Raw genomic sequence first — 20,845 nt, forward strand, 5'->3', positions numbered from 1 at the left:
GGGCAGTTTTCCAGTTAACTCGTTTCGCGTATTGATAAACACTTGCGCGTGGACGTGTGTACGCGCTGAACACGCGTTCGCGCGCGGTTACTAACCCTCGGATTTTCCCCGAGACAACCCCGTGCCAAACACGGTTTAACACCACCCCCGCATTTCGATAGGCGAGCACTCGAAATACGTATTTCGCGACCGGACTTGGAGATTTTATTTTATTTTTACAAATCCCGGTAAATTTCGTCCCTCCGACCCGAGCAAAATGTTTCCTTCTACGCTCTGCTTGTTCAATTTCATCGGACGGGACGAGGATGTTGTTCGAGGGGGTGGAAATGCTGTTATCGCATCGCGCTCGGGATCACGTCACATATGACATCGTCGATGTTCGTTCGATTGGAATCATATGCGATGCGGTAATGTGTTTCTAGTTCGAATGAATTGTCTGACGAGTGAACGTAGATCCTGTTACAAATGATTATATTTCACTTTATGTTACAAAATGAATCTCTAACGCGGGTAATGTCCCGGTCTCGTAGTTGGTTAACACCGGATACCACGTACGTGGCCCCGAAGTAACAACGTACTGCTGCTTAGTTGCTCCTCTCCCGGTAAATAAGTGTCGCGTGAACATCTACTTAAATATCTATACTGTCGGTGCGTAATTAACACGATTAAACGACTCGGCTGTAGCATGGTATGAGCCACTGGACAGAATCTCGAGAAATTTTACCCCATTCGTTAAAAAGTACTGAAAATCAGCAGTCAGCAGTGCGTTCGACACTGCGAGCGTTCTGATTCGCGTGAAAATCCCAGGTCGATGTCCGAGGAACTGATAAAATCTATTAATTCTCCCTGCCCCTGAAAAATTTCAATTCGTTCCGAAGAGTGGATCATACTATTCTTTATGTCCAACAGTCTTCGCGTTAAGAATACAATAAACGTAGTGGGAGGAAAAAAATACGAGGATTTCGCTACAAATTTTCGATCTGGAATTGGTTCTACGGTTACATTATGACGCGTTACATTCAAACGTTGAGTCGGATTATACGTCTACAGAGAAAATATATATGTATGTACGAATCGGAGATACAAATCGGTCAGAATGTTCGAGGGATGAGAATAAATAAAGCTGAAAGCGTTGAAACAAATTTCGAGGACGCTAGAACGAGCGGCTACGTCGTTTACCAAGAACCGTCGAAAATCGTATAAATCGCTAATAATTCTATCCTTGTTCATTGATATCAAACGTCGAATTTCTCTTCCCGAATTGCTGCTTACGACCTCGTTTATTTTCACCCTTCGACTCTTTGCGGACGGCCCCGCTCAAAAGTCCGAAGCACGTTCGTCAGCGATCAACGAATAAAATTAATTGAACACTTCGTAGAACGTTGCGACGTAACTCTACCTAATTATAATACATTTACACTTAGTCGAAAGAACGATGCGAAACGGTGCGTGAGCAACTTTTGAGCCGAACCGTACCGAAACATTTCCTCTCTCACGCCGCGCGTAATAACGACGTTTTTATACTAAAAATGTGCATTTACATTTACACTATTTACAACGGGTCCATGCTCGAGCACGATTGTGTGTATTCTAAACTGTGTAAAGTATTCTAAACTGTCCTGTTTCTCCGTAACTTGGCTGAATGTCCGTCGACGAAGCCAGAGAGACGGGCAATCGAGACGTAAACGATAATTTATAACGTTCAATCGGTAAAAAAATTTTGATAGAATAGAAAGTGGCCCCTCTCCTCGATCTCTACTGATAATTGCAACGAACCGTCGCGATGCCACCGGAAGAGTTACGAACATCTACAAAAGTCTACATAGTCTATATAAATGTTCTACACGAAGACGTAGCAAAATTAATGAAACTTTTACCCCTACCTATAAATCGTGATCGTCTACGTGTAAAAGTACATGCCTACGTAAGTTTATACCGTCTACATTTCTAGAAGATATAATTGTTACAGTTTTATTCTCTAGACTAACGATTTGATTAAAGTCGTATCGTACGTTTTTATCGTTATCGGGCACCGGGACGGTTCGATCGATCGTAACGTAAACCGAAAATGTACGGACGACGGCGACGGACGTCACACGCGAAATGGTAGCAAATGGTAAAAAAAGGATCACCCCCGGCTATGACAAATGTGGACCCTGTTAGGTTAGCAAGAAATACCTCGTCGAAGAAGAGGACACGTGCGTCGTACTCGTTCCAAGACCCTCGAGTCAACCATAATTTCAGCGGTTTCGTCGCTTAACTTACTCCGTTTACAATTATAGTCTTCGTTAATCGGCTCCGTCTCTATTCGTCTCTTTTAACTCGTATTTCGTTTGTTTTGCGTTTTCCTACGTTCTAAGTTCGAACGAACGCGCAGGCATCGCCGCCAGGAAATCGGGCCGGAATTGGGACGCAATTGGAGCCTTTTGGAAGCCTTGAGCAAATCTGCCTGCCAGGCAGACTCTCACGTTTATTGTTCTTTAATAATCCTTTCATCGGACTCTTTCACTTCTCGACTTCATCCACGCCTGCAGGCTAAACCGTGAATTCGGACCGTTCGATTTGAGCGTACAGCTTGAATGATTCCTCCCGCAGTGAAAGGTGTAAAGACGTTTTCATCTGCGTTCCATTCCGAAGCGACCACCGAACGAAGTAGCGTCTACCTCTCTCGATGAATCGATCGGACGAATCGTTCGAGATGCAGGGGCCCAAAGTAACGAGGTCTGAATTCGCCTTTAGATCTATTTACCTCCAACTTTGTAAAAATATAACGGTCTCTCTCTCTTTCGCACGCGTCGTTAGATCGCCGACAGGTCTCTCTCTCTCTCTCTCTCTCTTCCTCTTAACCGTATAAGCTCGATAAAGGATAGACAGAAGGTTTTGCCAGATCTGGCTGGTACGATCGTTTAACACAGTTATTGTCGAACGAAGCCGAGCTCTCTGAACGGCTCTCGACGCCGAAGATAGAGAAAAGGTGAAACACTTTTTGCGGACGAAAGAACGTTAAAAATCTGTAACGAGATTCGTGTAGACGCACACCGCGCTCTTCCTCTTTCTAATTTCAACTCTTCTGATTTGGCGCCTGACGAAGAGCTTTTGCCAATACACGTACGAATGTAACGCGAAGGAACTTTGCGAAGGACGTAAAGTAGTGTATGAAGGACAGTATGATCCCCCGAAAGGACAGAATACATTTGGCAAAAGTCGTTTAACGACTTTGCACGAGCGACCGGAGTCGTGCAAATGTTTCGTCGTCCTGCCCGATCAATCGATTCGATTCTGTGGCTGCGCTGCGACCGGTGGCAACATATCAATGTTCAAGAAGTCGAGGCATCTCGAAGATACACGCGGAATTAAAGCTTGTACCCGCTCGAACAATTCGACGGTCATAGAAACTGTTCTATCGCAGAAGGCCACAGAATCGAAGAAACTGGATGCCGGAAGCGAGGCGAGCATCGATCTGGCGTAAATTCGATTACTATTCATCTGCGTTACGAACGACTCCGGGTCGCCGTTGGACAATACGGACGGCTAGACGAAAAATCGAGGACGAATTTCTTTTCCCGTAAGGACGAAGGAGAATATATGTAAGTAGAATAGTGATTAATGGTGGTAAGAGAATAAATCGAGAAAGGAAAGAAGGTTTTCTTTCGGCCCGTTTTTGTTCCTGGCGGCGCGCGCGGAGGGAAGGAGGGGAAGGGACGGTGGTGACTTCGGGCTGGCTCGGTTTATGGACATAAATCAGAATCCGCCTGTGTCTATCGCACGAGCTCTTCCATTCAATGAAACAGTTCCGTATGGCCGAAATAAATTTCACGGCAGATAAGATCCTTCGACCTTCTCCGACGTATCTTAGAACTGACGAATCGCCAACTGCGGAACCGCGTCGCAATAAAACAGAAAAAAGGAAAAACCTTTCGTATCGATTTTTCGGATAAAACAGTAAATCTCGACTAGAGACGCGTAGACACAGGCGGACACGATAACTATATACGGTATAAATATGACAATACAACTGATCAACTGATCGATTAGTCAGTGAACAATCAATAAATTTTCTTTTAGGTACTCGCCTACTCTAGTTTCCGCGACGAAACTGACAGGCAATATCGCAATAATTAAATATACTATCGTAATTACGATTAATGATAATAATAAATTGATTATTCCAACTGATCTCTGTATAACGAAACATTCTCGTTCATCTATAAATCGTAATGCTATCGTATTTCTTTCTTTCTGTCTCTCCTCTTTGTTCGTCGCGCCCGCGACGTTCTGCTCTCGCAGAACGGACGAAACCAAGGGAAAGGAATATTCTATACCGAGAGCTACAACGTAAGCAATTTTACGATACGGTAACAAATGTACAATTCAACAGATTTGTATAATGCACGTGCCTGTGTACGTAGAGTAAAAACAAAGGATCTTTCAAAATTGTAGCTTGTGTTATTCATCTGTTATTTTATCAATAGCAGTTCCAAGTTGTAAATAAAGCGAAACAGAGGCGATCATCTCGCATCGATCGATATCGGAAAGCACAGCTTTTAATCTTAATCCCGATCAAAATCGTCAACAGGCGAGTGGACATAAATTAACAACAATTAAAACTACGTTAAATAAATCTGTAAACGAGTTGAATGCGTTAAAACGGCATCAACGACCACAATTCCACGTATAATAAAAATACGATGAGCTGCCGAACGAAATTGATTGGTCGCCCATTTAGGCCTGGCTCTGTAAAATACTATAAACGATCTTTCTTTGAAACTTTAAAAAAACGATACACGCAAACGACTGTCGTACGTTCAAATGCCGGTTCTGAAAAATCATCGGGCGAGGAATATACGGAACGGAACAGAAGTAAAATATCCCGCGTGGGCGACAGAACGGTGGCGTCGAGCTAAAAGTCTACACGGAGAGTCTGGGCCTCTAATTCAGTTATTCTACTACGCTGATTTCTCGACTCTACGCACATCTACTTTTGCTGTATCGTTTCCGTTCTACTTTGATTATAAACGCTATTCGTCGCGACGATAATATTGTCTCTATGTAACGAAAACTTCATCTCGAATTTCCCATTCGTTTGCCTACCCGAACCTTATCATCATGCATTTCGATTAATAAAAAAGAAGATCGTTACTTACGTAAAAACGTATCCGTGCGAATTTAGCTGCTGCTACACAGCTGCGCTGTAATACTCGAATATCATACGGGGAAATAAAAACGTATGAAAACGTCTCACGTCTCTATCTACCAACAGCTACTAAAAGAAAATTGCGTACATACGTTGGCTCGAACGTAGAAATCAACACTCGATTAAAAAAAAATCATCTCTCTTGAGAGAGTGGATGATCGATCAAAAACGATCTTATACCGATGAACGTGCTGATAAATTCTTCGAGCACAGAATGTTAATCAACGGTTTCTTGCGTATCTAAGTAAAATTATACTTGCAAATGCCATTCTCTGGTTGCTCGGACGTCTTTCTACTAACAATATTGGTAACAGAAGACAGAGTTTCCTATATAAATTGCTACGACATGGAGCAACGTGGATACAAGAAAATGTTTGAACGTTTCAAAGCTTCGCGAACCGTCCTGCTCTACGTCCCTCGTAACGTACATCGAACCGGTGTGAATCACGTACGACGCTTCGTTATTTAAAAAAATTAATCATACGTTTTCGTTAGTAGTTAGTTGCGATGTTAAACGTTGAAAGTTAACAATCGATCATGCACACGCTACGATTCTGTTAGTAATTGTTAATATTCTCTTCGTAATGTACTGTTATTTGATTAATCTCCTCTAAGTTTAAAACGTCTGACAAATACAGCTTGATCGTCTCGAATTCACGAGCTATGCTTCGCATGATCCACACCGGGTGCCGAGTTTTCCAGACGAGTCCCACGTTTACGTAGTACAAGAACGTTTCATTACTCTGTGAAGACGAGAGTATGACGACGACGCCCGTTCATCCTACCACCACTAATAAGAGTTAATGATAAACTTTTCTACGACGCGAGTACGATTCGACGATGAGCAGTAGAAAAATTGAAAAGTTCAAAATCCTCGTTCCTCTCAGAACAGCCTGCTCCACATCTTCATTATTTTCTAGAAGAAATCTCTGCTTAAATGAGGACGGTTCGTCTGTTGCGACATTCGCAATCTACCTCGTCCGTTCGCGTTGGCGGCGTGTCTTCGCGTGTTTCTCAACTCCAAGTCCACCTCGAGCTCCTCCAGTTTCATGGTGAGGACGAGTTTCTGCTGCACGGCGAGTCTCAGAAGCGAGTTCAACGTCTTCCGGTCCTCCTCGGCGACGGCCAGTTGACGCTGCAGGTCGTCAACCTGCGTCACGTATTCTTCGCAGCGCGCGGCGAATATCGCGCGCAGACCTGGACAAGTACGGTTAGCGAGTATTAAACACCGTGTAATACAGAGAAGCGAACAAGTATTTTTAGCAGATTCATCTTTGACTAAGTGAGAGTTAATCTTGCTGTTAAACGCAGTGTCGTTGATGACAGACTCCTAACGCGACCGCGAAATCGACGGTAGCGCAACTCGTTAGAAGCAACGAAATGTACATGAATACTAGTAATCAATGTTAGTTTCGATTGTTAGCAAAACGAGAAATAGAGAGAAGAAAAAAAACAGAGTAAATTAACCGTACTCTCAAGTGTAAAGCATCGTAGGAATATGTATGATGTAACTTGGAATGAACTTACTCGAGAACGTCGCCGCGTTCTCCTTCAACATTCTCAGCTCGTTCCTCAGCTTCAGCATAGTCTCGTTAACGATACTCTTCTCGTTCTCGTATTTGCCTTTCAAATTCGTCAGTGCCACTTCCGCGGTATTCTTGTTCGATTTGAGGACCGTCCTCAGAGTCACGACTTGTTCGTTCTTCGCCGATAACAAGGCTTTCAATCTGATCACCTGCCCCTGCAGGTCGGCGACCTCGGCCTTATTCTCGTTCACCGAACCTGTAATTAAAAAAACGAACGAACAAACAAATTGCCGATCGAGTTCGACGTCCGCTACCGATAACCGGATAGAAACAGTGAAATGACAAGAACTTACCCTCGCAAACGTTGCAGACGTTCGACTGTATTCCTTTGACTTTGGCCAGTTCGATCGTGTGCTCTACAGCGCTTCGCAAATGTTTTATCTGATCCATCGCTGTCTCAATATGTTTTGCCACTTCGTACGTCTTGCCTAAGTTCTCGAAGTTCTTGATTTGTATGTCCGTCTTGACCACCGTGCTGCACCATTCGATCTTCTCACCGTTCTCGTCCTTCTTTTCAGGAACGATCTTCTCGTGATCGAGCACCACCCGCGTCGGCGTCTCCCCGTTCACGGTGCAAACGTGATGATACAATTGAGCTAGCTCGTCGGAAACGTTCTGGAGGTCGATCTGAGCGGAATCGAGGAAGGTACCGGCGTCCACGGCCAGTTTCGAGAGCGTCGAGATGTCCGATTCCAGCTGCATGTTTCGCTGCTCCGTATCTAAGAGCTGTAATGTAGAAGAGGACGTGTTTAAATCTCTTATACTCTCGAGGCTACAGGTAAAATTCGTTATATATTCGTTGCGATTCTATGTAGTTCGAGCTTCAAGAGAATTTTACGATAACTTCCACGAGGTAACGTTACGTAGAATATGTCTGTTTGAACGTGCAAACAGGCTCTGTGATTCTGAATCATGCCACGTTAGATGCAAGTAGAGACGAACAAGGGAAGAGTATCGAAGTTCAGTTTCTATCGTAAAAAGCGACGATCGAAATGGTAGCAGAATCCGTACGTACGTACGTACATACGTACGTACGTTCGAGCATTCGACAAAGAGAAAGGGGACTCGAGTAGACGCTGAGATACGTCGAATCGAAATGACGTATAGTTAAGTGTACGAGATTATTAGAAGCAACGATCAGCTGTTAGGACATTGATAAGCAATCTGTTTGAGGAGCCAAGACAAATCGTTATTATGATAAGTGGTAAATACGTTAACGGTACCACACGTTCCGACCTTTTCTCGAAGGCTCTTCTCTGACTGTTCGGGTATCTGAAATGGCATAATTTCTATTCAAGAGTCGGAACTTGGAATCGTCGAATTCGGTGTGCCACAGTTTATTACTGTTCACTTTACACACATCGCATACTGTTAAACTTTAGCCGACTCTCACATTACGCGTACTCTCTGTTCTGCGTAATACTGTAGCCGAGATTCCTAATCGGTCAGAAGACATTACGAAGAAAATTACGCAAAAAGAAGAGGAACAAATTCGACGGACGGCGATAGTAAAATGGTAATAAAAGTAAAAGGAACGGGATAAAAAATGAAAGAAAAATCAGTAACACGTCGGATACCTTGATCTTAAGATTCGTTATCTCTGTACGTAATTGTTGCGTGGAATCGGAAATGGCCAAGCCGTTTTCTAGCTCGGCTAAATCCTTTTGAAGTTGATTCACTTCGCGCGCAGACATAGTGCTCCATTGATGATACTGCACGATTGCCTGTAACAAAGAATAGAATGAATCAATCGATACGTAAAAATACGGGGAGCGACTGATTTTGGCACAGAACGCGTGTCCGTTCACCTGATTCAACTTGTCCAACGTCGTTTCCTCGTTCTGTTTGTCCGGCAACTTGGAATGAAGGTGGTGCAGCGACTGCACATGAGCCGCTAACTGCACGATACGCGTGACGAAAGACTGCAGTTCGTTTTGGCTCTTCTCGACCGCGTACTGCGATTCCCGCAAATTTTGCGTAAGGTGCACTTTCTCCGATTCCGCCAATTCCAACTGCTTTTCAAGTTTCTTCAGCTCGTTCAAATGAATCTCGGAGAAGAGGTCGACCTGTTTGTCCGTCGCAGAGGTTCCTGCTTCTTGCGTCTTCAGGTCCGCCTCGATTCTCCTCAACGCGGGAGAATCGTCCTCTCCGTCGCTGCATATCGTTTGATCGTCGGTAATGCCTCTGATCGACAACGCGAGATTGCTAAGATTATAAATCGACTCGCTGTTGATCCTTTGATCCAACTCTTTCTTCAAAGCGTATTTCGCTTCGCGCTCCGCTTGAAGAGAGTCGAGCGCTTCCTCCATCTGCTTCTCCGCGATTCTCTTCAAGTTCATCAGTTCTTCGACGTGACTGTTCAACAGTTCCACGTTCTCGGTCAATCTTCTTATTTCATGTTTGGCACCTTCGAACTCCACTTGGCTGGATCGCAAGCTGGACACTTGTTTCTGTAACGAGATGTTCTCGTCCTCCAGCTCCGAGTAATCCTGCATGAGCCGGGCCTCCCGAAATCTGCACTCTTTGAGCATGGTGCGCAACGATCTCCTCTCCGTCTCCGCTTGCTGATGATCCTTCCCGACCTCCTCCCGTTCCTGCAACGCGTGATCGCGCTCCGCTTGCACCCGTTCCAATTCATGACGCAGCTGTTTCGTCTCAGTTTCCAGATCGGTGATCTGTGTCTGGAGAGACGTCTCCCTCGCAGCGCTCTCGCTGAGCAGAGTCTCCTCCTGTTCTATACCACTCTTCGTAGTCAATTTCGTGGTCGTTTGGAACTTTGCTAGAGCCTAGAAACGCAGGTTTAATGTAAAGGATCATTCGCCGGTGGGGGGAAAGGGGGGGGGGGACTTGGGTACGAAGATAAAACGATCCGACGTCTCGGCGGACGAGAACTGACTAACCTCCTGGGTGATCTCCAACTCGTGTTTCGTGTTTTCGTAGAGGGCCTCGAGGTCTTTGCACCTCTGTTCCAGGGCGGACTTGTCCTCGAGCAGAGCGAGACCATATTGAGCCGACTGCACTCGCTCCGTCGAAGCTAGATCCAGCTCCCGCGACAGCCTTTCGATCTCGGTCCTGAGCTCCTCTGTCGAGACACCCTCGGTCGTAGCCATTGCTGCGTACACCGTCCAAGACCTTTTTCCCGTTGAATGTTTCCTCGTTCGTTATCGCGATCAGATCGGAGCATCGGCGGCCGGTGCTACGTGTTTCAACGTCAGGGCATCATGCGTGTGTGCAGCATGCGTTACGCGACCCTCCTGCCAGTGCCTGTCTCACATCTTCCGGATAATCGTGACCGTTTTGACAGACGTGAGATTAAGTCGAGAGGTCACGCACGGCACGGGGCAAACACACACGGTTTCGTGAAACACACTATACGTATACGGACCGGATATACAGTCCTTCCGAATCATCGACAACGCTATCGACTGTCGTTATTGAAACTTATCGATGCTCCTCCGCTCCTCATCGATACCTTGCTATCGATAGCTCCGCGTGTATCATATTTAAATTTTTACATATCGTTAAGTACACGAGATCCTGATGCAATCGTGAAACGAAATTTATTTCACGGTTCCCAAATTTCCCGACCCAAGTACTCGTCGTGCGACGCGAACCGAAGGTGAATACTTATTTCACGTAGTCACGTTTCAAGGTCAATATTTCGTGCGTTCGCGTAAAGAGCCGAAATCGCGGTGCGTAGATGTTTAATACGTTCGATAAATGAAGCGCGACAGTAAGTACGTAAGACGCAGGGATGCAGATCTCTTAATTGCTCCTTTGATTAGATATTGAAATTGAATCGTGAACCGGTGTCAAATTGGATTAAAGACTGTTGTCTGCAGCCCTGGTAAAAAGAATGAGGAACTGAAAAGGAAATTATACATTTATATTTTATTAATAATAATCGAGCTCCGCTTCCAATCGAAACATAATTAGTACATGAAACGGGGTCCGTACAGTTTTTCGAATCGTGGATCTCAAAATAAATAGTCGAGCGGAATCACCTGGCAAGCGATTATTATATGGGGAGAAAAAAGAAAAAACAAGGTCTCGGTCTTTGCCTCTCCGTACACATTCTATTTCAAAAATTCAGTTTTAAAAACATAACTTCAAATACTCCGCAGCTTATTTTCATCTTTCATTTTTACCTCCTTTCCACCCTCTTCCTCGTCATCTTCCTTTAAGTATTATTAGATTAATATAAGTCGAGCCGCGACCGGTCGTACACCGATCAAATTAGTTCGTACACTGTAACAGTCGTATTCTTTACAATATTCGTACGTAAGTCTTGTAGCAGAGACAAAAGCGCAGGTGCTCTATCGCACTTATTTTTTTTTTTTTTACTTTTTTATTATTATTATTAATATTTTTAATGCTTCGTCTGAACCTCCGGTGCCACCAGTGAACCCCACTCCCAAATCGTCTTCAAAGTACACATGATTTTTCGTACTACCGACGCCCCACACAGCAAGGCGTCGGTAGCTTTTTCGTCTTCTTTTTCTTTTTTTCCTTATTCCTTACACGATATCTATGCAATTTGTATAACTTATCGGTCGCGGTAACAAAAATAACAAAAGTATTTTTCTTCCATGGCTTTCTACTCGGTCGTGACTTGTTAACGCATCCAATGAGAGCACCAAAGGTTTTGCGGTCCACCATCAGCGAGATACGATTACTTTTACTTTATTTAGTTTTTCCTTTTGATCCTCCAAATCTCGTCAGACGCACTAGCGTTCTGATTAAACTACTACCAAAATCAATGGATGAGATCGGTTTAAGTCCCGAACAGTTAAGTGTATAAAATTGTTGCAGGACGCCTCTACTACGCGATACACAGTCCCTTCAGTTCCACCGAGTCAGGCACGCCTGGCTTCTTCTGAACATTAATACACGTTGTCGCTGCTGGTAATAAAGTATCGGTCCTGTACACGCACAGGTGCACGCGTCCGACTCGTCGTCTGTACGAGCCGATTTTTCCAAGAGACGAACTCCTCGGAGAATCCGCGACGCTTGCACCGAGCGTTCACATCGAATCTATTCTAGAGGAGATACGATCTCCTCCTAACGATTAAGTGTCGTATCGTTCGTTCGGTGGAACGAATATCAATCAAAGTATCAGGGTTTCAATTTATATACTACCAACAATTAGCACGATCTGCTTTTCGCCTGTCAGACAAGTCGTTTCATCTTATTTTTTTCAAGTTTTTTTCAATTCTGTCTTTTTTTTTTAGAAAAACCTTGCGTATCTTCGTACTCGCGATAACATAAGAGTCTCCTAGTATCGCGCTTTGAAAAGGGGATGCTTTCGAATCTGCGGCGCGTCATATCTACACACCGCCTCATGATTTCCGGGCATTCTTGGTAAACGAGCAAGACGAGTGAACTAGGTAAGTTGTGTCTAAAAATTTCATTCTACGATCCATAAGAACGGTGCGCGATACGGTGAAAATACAATTTTCTTTTTCCCATTCGCCTGTGATGTATAAATAAGATAATCATTGGAATTAGTCACCAGCAACGACCAGAGTATATCTAGCTTTTTACAGTACAAAATACAGCTCCTGCACATACGTATGTATACATGTATACACATAAACGCGTATATATACATATACATGTACCTAGTAACGAGACGTTTCGCCATATGTAAGGATATAGCAAGGCGGGGCGCGACTGCATTATTTAAAAACCCGTTAACAATCACTGATAATATGAACAATGGTCACCGTCGGTATAACAATCACGATTGTACGTAGAAAAAACATGCTGTATAGATCTCTGTGTTTAGATGTATATATACATATATACGTCGTGTGTGACGACTCGGGTCATGTACAACTGTGTTAAATTTCGCGTTGGAGAAACGGTGTTACGGCCAGGGATATTGCAAGTATATAACTGTATATAAACCTGTAAACACCGACAATCCTACAATTATCCGTCTTCATCTTTTTTCGTCCGATCTGGGAAACTGAACCGGTGTTTATATAAAACGAATGGATGGTCCGGCGATCCTCATTACATCCTTACACATTAAGAATTGGCGTTACTAAATCTTGCTTATATGTATTCAGGGCCGGCATGTCAACTTCCATTTTCCGTTACTTCTGAATTCGCTTTTTTTTTTCTTCTATTTCCTTGGCTCCTTGAACTCGAGTCGCTAGAGAGTTCGAGAGGGAGGACCGGATACAAGATGCGTGGATGTCAGAAAGAAACAGTGCCATCGTATCCCTCTCTTGTTTCGAACAAACTATGTCCACTTATAGTCGATTAGAGTGACAATATTCATTTCAATATGAATTATTAACAGATAAATGAAATCCCGCCGGTTTGGGGGGGGAGGGGGCTGACAGTACAATAAATGCTGCTGCTGCTGCTGCGCCCGTGTAAAATTTTTTGCTCGCAGAAGTACGTTATTAGGAGTCCATACATCTTGCATCAGAAAACAATGCGCGTACGAGATAGGTTGAAGATCGGGGGGCAGAGGATTCATGTCTCTACTCTAATTCAATCGAATGTTTATAATATTATTACATCGTATAAGTGTGTATTCATGTAATGCTGGATGTGTTCTATGTGTAAATGTTTCATTTTGTGCGCGCGCGCGCATGTATGGTGTAGTGTAACAGCAATTAAAAAAAAAAGAGAGAAAAGAAAGATAAACAAAGACGTGATAAGAAAAAACCTTTGCGAAGAGAACAACGACATGTAGAGGGGCAGGGAGAAACTAGGAATAAAATGGGCTTCCCGGGAGAATTGGGGCATGGAGAGATGGGAATTCGAACGGCTATGAGAGAAACGCATTTTTGTTAGCAGTTACACGCATCAACGAGACATACGTTCGCACATCCCTACCTAGCTACAATCCCCGGTGGTAGCGCGCGCGACGGTAAACGGCTTATCGTTAAGCGAGCGGCACGGATTCCGGTTATCTCCTACTTTCTGTCGTCCTGATCGCATTCACGGCTTAAGTGACCAGTCTTGCCACAAGTGTAGCACGCCTTTCCACCAACCTCGGTGCAATTCCGGGCAAAGTGACCTGTCTTGTTGCAGTTGTAGCAGCTCTGCATGCCGTAGCGCGCCGAGTCGTTGCCACCCTCGGGGCAGCTACGCGCCATATGGCCAGTCTTGTTGCAGTTGTAACAGCTCAACTCGGGCCCCTAACGAAACCATGCCAAGTTATTCAAACGTGTTACCCACGATTCATTGTTTCGCGAGACGATTGAAAATCATTGCATAGGAATAGATGCTATAGTAACCTGTTGGCAGTCTTTCGCGATGTGTCCAACGCCTTGGCACCGATAGCAGAGATCTTGATCTTCTTTACACTCCCGTGCGAAGTGTCCGAATTGGTTGCACTTGTAGCATTTATCACGGCCACGAGCGAAACCACCTTCTCGGTCGCGGCCACGGTCGGCTCTGCCGCCGCCTCCACCACCTTGTGGACATTCCCGTGCGTAGTGGCCCATTCGGTTACATTTGTAACACGCGCTCGAACTCATTTTTTAGAAATCTCTACAACAGAACACACATATACTGCGACACCGTATCACACGTTAGTCGAAGCCAAACTGTAAATATTATTAAACGATAGTCGTGGTGGTAATGTACGTGAAACATGCGTGCTCGTGCACTCATCTCTGGATACATTGTTTAAAATAAAGACCGAGCGTAAGAGTAAGGCGGAGAACTACGGTAGCTGCGGAGGCCGGAAGGGGATCGGGCCACGAAATCTATCGAGACTCGTAATTTGAAACGACAGCGAGTGCTGCGTGAGACTGGACGAGATGAATGAATAAACGGGATAATAATCAGATATTTCGTAGGGGCACGATACGAAAGAGCGTCGTGTATCCGGATCGGTTCCGCCGTACGAGTATGTACATAGCAAAATACACGTGTCCAATCGGCAGCGTCGCGTACACGGATGTGCTCGTCTCTACTTCCGAGATGCTAGCAGACATGGCGACATTCTATCGGCAAGGATTAATATTCGTATAATCATGTACAAAACCCTTGGAAATCGTCTTCTATCGTACAACGTGGCTCTCTTGCCCCCCACTATACAGTGGTGGTACGCAAGTACGCCACGGCGCGAAGATGGCATCCAAGACTGACGCCGTACTGCGCTTTTTTTGCCTCGACGAGGAAAAGCTCGTCCGGGACGATGCACAAGCTCGGGAGTAAAATGGAAAAGGCCGCGATCCAGCCCGCGGCGGCGATCGTCAGCCGCGCTTCCCAGCCGAATATGGAACGGCTCGTTTACCGTGGATACGGGATTAATCGAGCCAGCCGAGTCGAGGACCACGTGTGGAATCGCAGAGAAAGAACCGCGGACTCGTTACGCGTTGCGGCACGCACAGATCTTTATTCGGTAGCGTTCTACGGACTTACCTCCGGTGCACGATGGAAACGCACGATGTATTCGCCTTCCGCTGAACTTCGTCGACGCGTCGAGTACAATGGAACCGTGGAAAGTACCGTTTTCCTGGGAAAACTCGAACCGATACTCAGCCGAACGACTGCGGCGACCATTGACTACGGGAGGGAAGACCGAAGACCGACCAATCGTCGCTTCGTTGCCCGCCAAACTCCGTGGTCCCAACAATGAACGCCACCTCCACTCACTACCGCACCTACGTATACAACGTATTTCGAATCGGCTCCGTTAATTCGCCAGGAAAGATACGGCTCATCGAATTTTCAAACGACGTCTCGTTAATTATTTAACAATATTATACAAGCGTTTCGTTAAACCATCGATTAATATCGAAACGGATGAGCGCAATATCGCTTTAATAACACATATATATACGTGTACGTTCGTTCTCGATTTTCATTGGCTGAGGATATCTTCGAGAGCTACCTTAATAATTCACCTCGGCCAATCTTTTCGCGTGCGCCAGTTCGTTCCTCTCGAAGCAACAGTCCTCTGGCGATATGAGAACCTCTGAATTTTATTTAAAAATCGTCAAGTCGCGTTTGATTAAAGAGAAATTTTAGATTATCGTCGGTTATTGGATAAAACGTGCGGACTTCGATGGGAACAGACAAAATAAATAAAGCTTGTCCCGTACAATTCCAAATATTATGTGGTCATTCATGTAAAATGGCGCTTGGCGTACATCCGTCGTTTATTAGAAATTATAATTCGACGAGTCGAACACGTATTTCACCTCTGTATAGGAAAGAGAAGAACGTTAAAGACTTGCGAAATATTACGATCCATAATTGTCTCACATTTATCTTATAAATCACCTTATCACGATTCCTTGATTCTCTTTGATTTTTCCCAGCAATGCAAATCTGTTGTACGTTAAACTTCAGATTCTTTAAAATATACGCATAATAAATCTGTAAATAGTTTACTTATGTTCATTTATTATTTATATCATATTTTCGTTTAGCAAACTTAAAGCGCTTGAAGTTAGGCACAGACTGAAACTAGTGCGAAGTGAGGTCTTTACATCACGAGTTTCACCATTCCTTAACGCACGGCGCTATGATCGAAATTCCTCGAATCTTACACTCCATGAATGATCCCATGTATAAAATCCTGGTATCACCATGAAACATGATGAAACAGTAATTAATGTTGGTGATAAACAGTTAAGCTTGAGTTAAAACTGTATCTTATTTTTTGAAAGATCCTGCACGTATTAACAAGTTCCAATTGACCGCGAAAACGACGTATCAAAGTATCATTCGTATACTTGGCCATGCATCTATGGAACATTTTTCCAGTATTAAACAATACAGTAAACGTACATACTGTGTGAAACGTTTTAATGCATGCTGCGTTTCTATTTTCAGAGGTAAAATCGAACGATATTTAGATCTGTCTCGAGCTAAATTATCAAGCGTCCACCAGCTTCGTTAGGAACACATTGCATGTGACTATACGAAGTTAAATGCAGCATTTCAGTGATCACGTTCACAGCGTCTTGTGAGTGTCACAATGTCTCTGTACGACGATTTTGATAAACACAGGACTTCTGAAAAAGTAGCTGGATGGTCCTCGAGCATCAAGTTGCTTCAGTCTCAGTTACAATTAAAGAAAGCTGCTACTACCCAGGTACGTCTCTCTATGACCAATGAACACTTGCACGGCGACACTTAAGACGAATTTACGTTCAATGTTTCTTTCAGCCGAAACGTGAACAGTACAGAAAAGCTACAGCTGTATTAGCGCCTGTGATAGACTTGAAGTCAAAAGCGAATCGAAATGTGGACAGAGAGGACGATGGACCACACAACAATCCGCTGTCCACTGGTACTGTCAGCAGTATCGGTGTCGGCGGTGAGTTCGACTGGAACGTGATAAACGAGTATGATCCAATGTGGCCTAACGAATACGACAAAGTCGTTAAAGAATTAAGAGATTTGCGCGACAGAGAACATGACCAAGAGACTGAGATGCGCAAACGAAGACGCGATAGTTCGCGTTTCGAAGATACACAGGTAACATACTTTGCGATCGAGATGTTCTATGTCTTTAAAAAGCAGATTTAAGAAGAAACAAATGAAATACATGATACTGATATTACACGCAAACAAAATGTTTGCTTCAGTCTTCCTCTGGAAACAGTACAATGATTCCTCCTGAAAGGGACGAAGAAAGAACTTCTGTATCCAGAGGTATAGCCGGTGGAGCAGCCATAGCTCCTCCACCTTCCTTGCAGGAATCCTCGGACCTACCGCCTCCTGCGCCAAGGGCTCCACCGACCAGCATGGGATATGCTACGTCGTCCGTGGCAGCAAAGATAATGGCCAAATATGGTTTTAAGGAGGGGCAAGGGCTCGGTAAAAAGGAACAGGGAATGTCTGTAGCTTTGCAAGTAGAAAAGACTAGTAAACGAGGTGGTCGAATCGTCGGTGAAAGGGAGCAGCTCATGCCGCCTCCCCCGCCTGTTGCTGTTTCACCACCTCCGGCGCAACAGCAAGCTGCTCCTTCTCAACCTTCGGAAGAGCCGAGTATCACGGAGATAATGAAATGCCCGAGCAAGGTGAGGAACAAACAGATTGTATCTTTTATTTCTTCTCACACTCTCGTCAGACTCGTACGACAAAGGTATAAACGTCTTGAGAGATATATTTATTGTTCGTTGACTAGGTCGTATTATTGCGTAACATGGTTGGTCCTGGCGAAGTCGACGACGATCTCGAGCCTGAGGTGAAAGACGAGTGTAACACGAAATATGGCGACGTGGCGCGTGTTATTATTCACGAGGTGACGGAAGTCGCGCCGGAAGAAGCGGTCCGGATCTTCGTCGAGTTTAAGAGAATAGAAAGTGCTATAAAAGCGGTGGTCGATTTGAACGGACGATTTTTCGGTGGAAGACAAGTCAAGGCCGGTTTTTACTCCAGTGAGAAACTTGACAATTTGCAGTTGATGGACTGACTTAACAATTTTAATCAATAAATAAGATTCAACAGACAAACAAACATTTTGTCTTACTATGATCTATATTATACATAAGGTGTAAAATAATTTAATAATTTTTTAATGACGTTTAATGGTCCCACAGTCTCGTCCGCATGTAATATAAATGCACAATAAATACAAATAATAAATAGATATGATTTATGTAAGAAGGCGGATTTGTAATTACCATTTGTATATAATAAACAAGTGTTTGACGCACACCCCGAGTCTGCGATATCAAGGCAGTACCATAAAGATATAACTTAAAAGTCTTTCTTATAGAATATATAACAAACCCTGAATGATAAATCATTTCAATTTCTTATCGCTAATTAAGTCTTCGATCGTAACGTTTAATTGAGCACTGAACGCGGCGAAACTAAAGATCTTCATAAATCTGTTTTTCCCCGCGTTACCGAATTCCTGCATGACGTTCGGATTTTTAATCAGATAAGCTATTTTCTCGGCAAACGCGTCGCCAGTGGAGTCGACCAGGAATCCGGTGACCTCGGATATTATAGATTCCGTCGGGCCGCCGGAATTGTGCGCGATCACTGGCTTGCACATGTACATCGCCTCGAGAGGCACGATACCGAAGTGCTCGTTTTGCGGCGTATACAAAACGATTTTACAATGATGCAAAATCGATACCTTGTCGATATCCGAAGGAGAACGAAGGAATATTACATTATCTGTAACGTGCAACTCATCGGCAAGCCCTATCAATTCTAAATAGTATTCCACGTTCTCCTCTACTCTCTTGTCGTATCCACCGGCCATGATTAAATACACTTTCTTGTACTCCTCCTCTGGCAAATACTTCTTGAGCTCGGCCAACGCTTCTATCGCTAATCCCAGATTCTTTTTACGCTCGTATCTATTGATCGACAGCAACGCGACACTACCTGGTGGTAGCTTCCTGTCCAGAACTCTTTCCAACGACATTACTCGAGTTTTATCGAAGAAGTTCGTGTTGATAGACGGATACAAGATTTCCGGTTCTATACTGAGTCTCTTGAAGGTCTCTTTAAACACAGAGAGTGTATACATGCTATTTACAAGTACTTTATGTGCCATCCCGGTCGTCACCTCTTCGAAATAATCGATAGGCACCCGGTACAACCGTTTGGTAATGCCTTCAGGTCGAGAGAGCAACTGGTCCGGGTGATGGCAATAAAAAATAACGTACGGAATCCTCAGTCGGAGGATCGGTATGCACACGGAGACTAAATCACAGAACACGATGTCTGGCCGCTGTTGGCATAGAACGATGTAAGCAGCTGCATAGATCTAGGAAAAAGAAAAACAGTTCCGTGGAGTTTTATGTGAGAGGACCGAGTCGATCGGCTTACCATACGAACGTAAGCGAAGACCGCGAAGAATCTACCGAGAATCTGTCTGGGCAGCCAGTCTCCCACGACCGTGACGGGGATCGTCCCGTCTTTTGTTTCGGCGAAACAATGTTCCGGATCGTGATGAGTTGTCACGAAATTAACCTCGTACCCGTTTTCCTTCAAAGCTAACGCAGCATCCACGACTAATCTCTCTGCTCCTCCGATGCCGAGATCCGGGTGTAGGAAAGTGACGCGTGTCATTTTGACCGGCTGTTCCGCATCAAAGTAACATCTGACAAAACAAACGAAGAGACAAATGAATACCGGTTTGATCGGCTCGATCAGATGTTGCTCGATGCACGTCGGCGAAAGTCGCAAAAGTGTATACGTACAGCTAGTAACAACGAAACTGAGCCAGCTACGTGTATGTGTTAGTTTCCCCTAGGAGACAAAATTCAAAACGAGTGTTAATAAGTTTACACCTCATCATTTCAATGCTCGATCAGGCATTTATAGAATTGTGGTCGATACTGTTTGACACGTCAAAATAAAAACAATTTTAACCTACGTCTGGATAAATAGTTACTGATGTAATTTTATTTTGAAATTGAATGTAAAGGGAATGTGAAAATACAGGAACGGTGTAAATTATAAAAATAATAAACGTTATTCGTTCATTGTATCATTTACTTATTATTTAATCAATTATTAGGTTAATTAACATTTTAAAACGTAGGTTAAAATGATTTTGGTGTGGCGGATGTTGTGGCGCCATCTAGCGATCATCGCCGCGAAAGTGCTTGGCTACAATGAATTTGGAGTTACTTGTGGCGCCATCTAGCGCTCACGACTGCGAACCCGCTTTTCTCTCTGGTGCAGCAATATTGAAGCCAACCACTTTCGCTTTTGACAAGAAATTTCGTTTTTCCTCAATAACTCCTACACCGTTGATCGTACGGGAAAAATGCATACGACCTTTCTTGTAGAGGACGGCGAGATCTACAATCTCTATCTAACACTTTTTCGCTTACATCAATAGTTAACGAGTTATAGACGAAAAACGAAAAACAGTTTTTTGCAAATTACTCGTAAACTATTAAAGCTAGCGAGAAACTTTGATATAGAGATTGTAGATCTCGTCGTCCCCTACAAAATGAGACCACAAACGTCTCCCTACGTCCATCCGTTCGGGAGTTATTGAAGAAAAACTAAATTTTTTGTCAAAAGCGTAAGTGTTTGCCCAAAACGATCATCGTGGCGCCATCTAGCGTTCACGGCTGCGAACATGCTTGACTCCGATATGTAC

The 20,845-nt window shown here is 44.1% G+C and overlaps 4 protein-coding genes across 9 annotated transcripts in view; 1 reads left to right on the forward strand and 3 right to left on the reverse strand.

Moving 5' to 3' along the window:
* Positions 1–454: 454 nt before the first annotated feature.
* Positions 455–10,391, reverse strand: BicD (Microtubule-associated protein Bicaudal D). Of its 2 annotated transcripts, XM_018026128.2 has the most exons (7): positions 9,681–10,391; positions 8,589–9,566; positions 8,358–8,504; positions 8,017–8,052; positions 7,074–7,506; positions 6,722–6,976; positions 455–6,391 (listed from the first exon to the last, which is right to left on the reverse strand). In XM_018026128.2, exons 1-7 carry the CDS (start codon positions 9,888–9,890, stop codon positions 6,111–6,113), a joined length of 2,340 nt encoding a protein of 779 aa, XP_017881617.1. In that variant the 5' UTR covers positions 9,891–10,391; the 3' UTR covers positions 455–6,110. The 2 variants fall into 2 exon arrangements, with proteins under 2 accessions (XP_017881617.1, XP_017881626.1); XM_018026137.2 differs by lacking the exon at positions 8,017–8,052 and having other exon boundaries at positions 9,681–10,387.
* Positions 10,392–10,656: 265 nt separating this feature from the next.
* On the reverse strand, positions 10,657–15,569 carry CNBP (CCHC-type zinc finger nucleic acid binding protein). Of its 3 annotated transcripts, none has more exons than XM_018026363.2 (3): positions 15,175–15,569; positions 14,040–14,295; positions 10,657–13,940 (listed from the first exon to the last, which is right to left on the reverse strand). In XM_018026363.2, the coding sequence occupies exons 2-3, from the start codon at positions 14,280–14,282 to the stop codon at positions 13,716–13,718; spliced, it is 468 nt and encodes a 155-aa protein (XP_017881852.1). In that variant the 5' UTR covers positions 14,283–14,295; positions 15,175–15,569; the 3' UTR covers positions 10,657–13,715. The 3 variants fall into 3 exon arrangements, with proteins under 3 accessions (XP_017881852.1, XP_026669889.1, XP_026669892.1); XM_026814088.1 differs by lacking the exon at positions 15,175–15,569 and adding an exon at positions 14,795–14,870; XM_026814091.1 differs by lacking the exon at positions 15,175–15,569 and adding an exon at positions 14,665–14,778.
* A 650-nt stretch (positions 15,570–16,219) lies between these two features.
* Spf45 (splicing factor 45) lies at positions 16,220–18,215 on the forward strand. Of its 2 annotated transcripts, none has more exons than XM_018026381.2 (5): positions 16,220–16,523; positions 16,594–16,855; positions 16,930–17,241; positions 17,352–17,786; positions 17,894–18,215. In XM_018026381.2, the coding sequence occupies exons 2-5, from the start codon at positions 16,739–16,741 to the stop codon at positions 18,179–18,181; spliced, it is 1,152 nt and encodes a 383-aa protein (XP_017881870.1). In that variant the 5' UTR covers positions 16,220–16,523; positions 16,594–16,738; the 3' UTR covers positions 18,182–18,215. The 2 variants fall into 2 exon arrangements, with proteins under 2 accessions (XP_017881870.1, XP_017881878.1); XM_018026389.2 differs by having other exon boundaries at positions 16,220–16,388.
* Positions 18,216–18,276: 61 nt separating this feature from the next.
* Positions 18,277–20,845, reverse strand: part of Alg2 (alpha-1,3/1,6-mannosyltransferase Alg2) — a 3,975-nt gene continuing 1,406 nt past the window's right edge. The window contains exons 1-3 of one of the 2 annotated variants that reach the window (XM_018026400.2): positions 19,932–20,148; positions 19,558–19,831; positions 18,277–19,495 (exon numbers count right to left, since the gene is read on the reverse strand). In XM_018026400.2, coding sequence (XP_017881889.1) covers positions 18,515–19,495; positions 19,558–19,800 — 1,224 coding nt within the window. In that variant the 5' untranslated portion in view covers positions 19,801–19,831; positions 19,932–20,148 and the 3' untranslated portion in view covers positions 18,277–18,514. Of the gene's footprint in view, positions 19,496–19,557; positions 19,832–19,931; positions 20,149–20,845 lie in introns of those variants that run through there. The other variant, XM_026814069.1, reaches the window with a different exon arrangement.

Source organism: Ceratina calcarata, unplaced genomic scaffold (assembly GCF_001652005.2).
Source record: "Ceratina calcarata isolate Rehan_Ccalc_2016 unplaced genomic scaffold, ASM165200v1 scaffold12, whole genome shotgun sequence".
In the NCBI taxonomy this organism is placed as follows: Eukaryota; Metazoa; Arthropoda; class Insecta; order Hymenoptera; family Apidae; genus Ceratina; species Ceratina calcarata.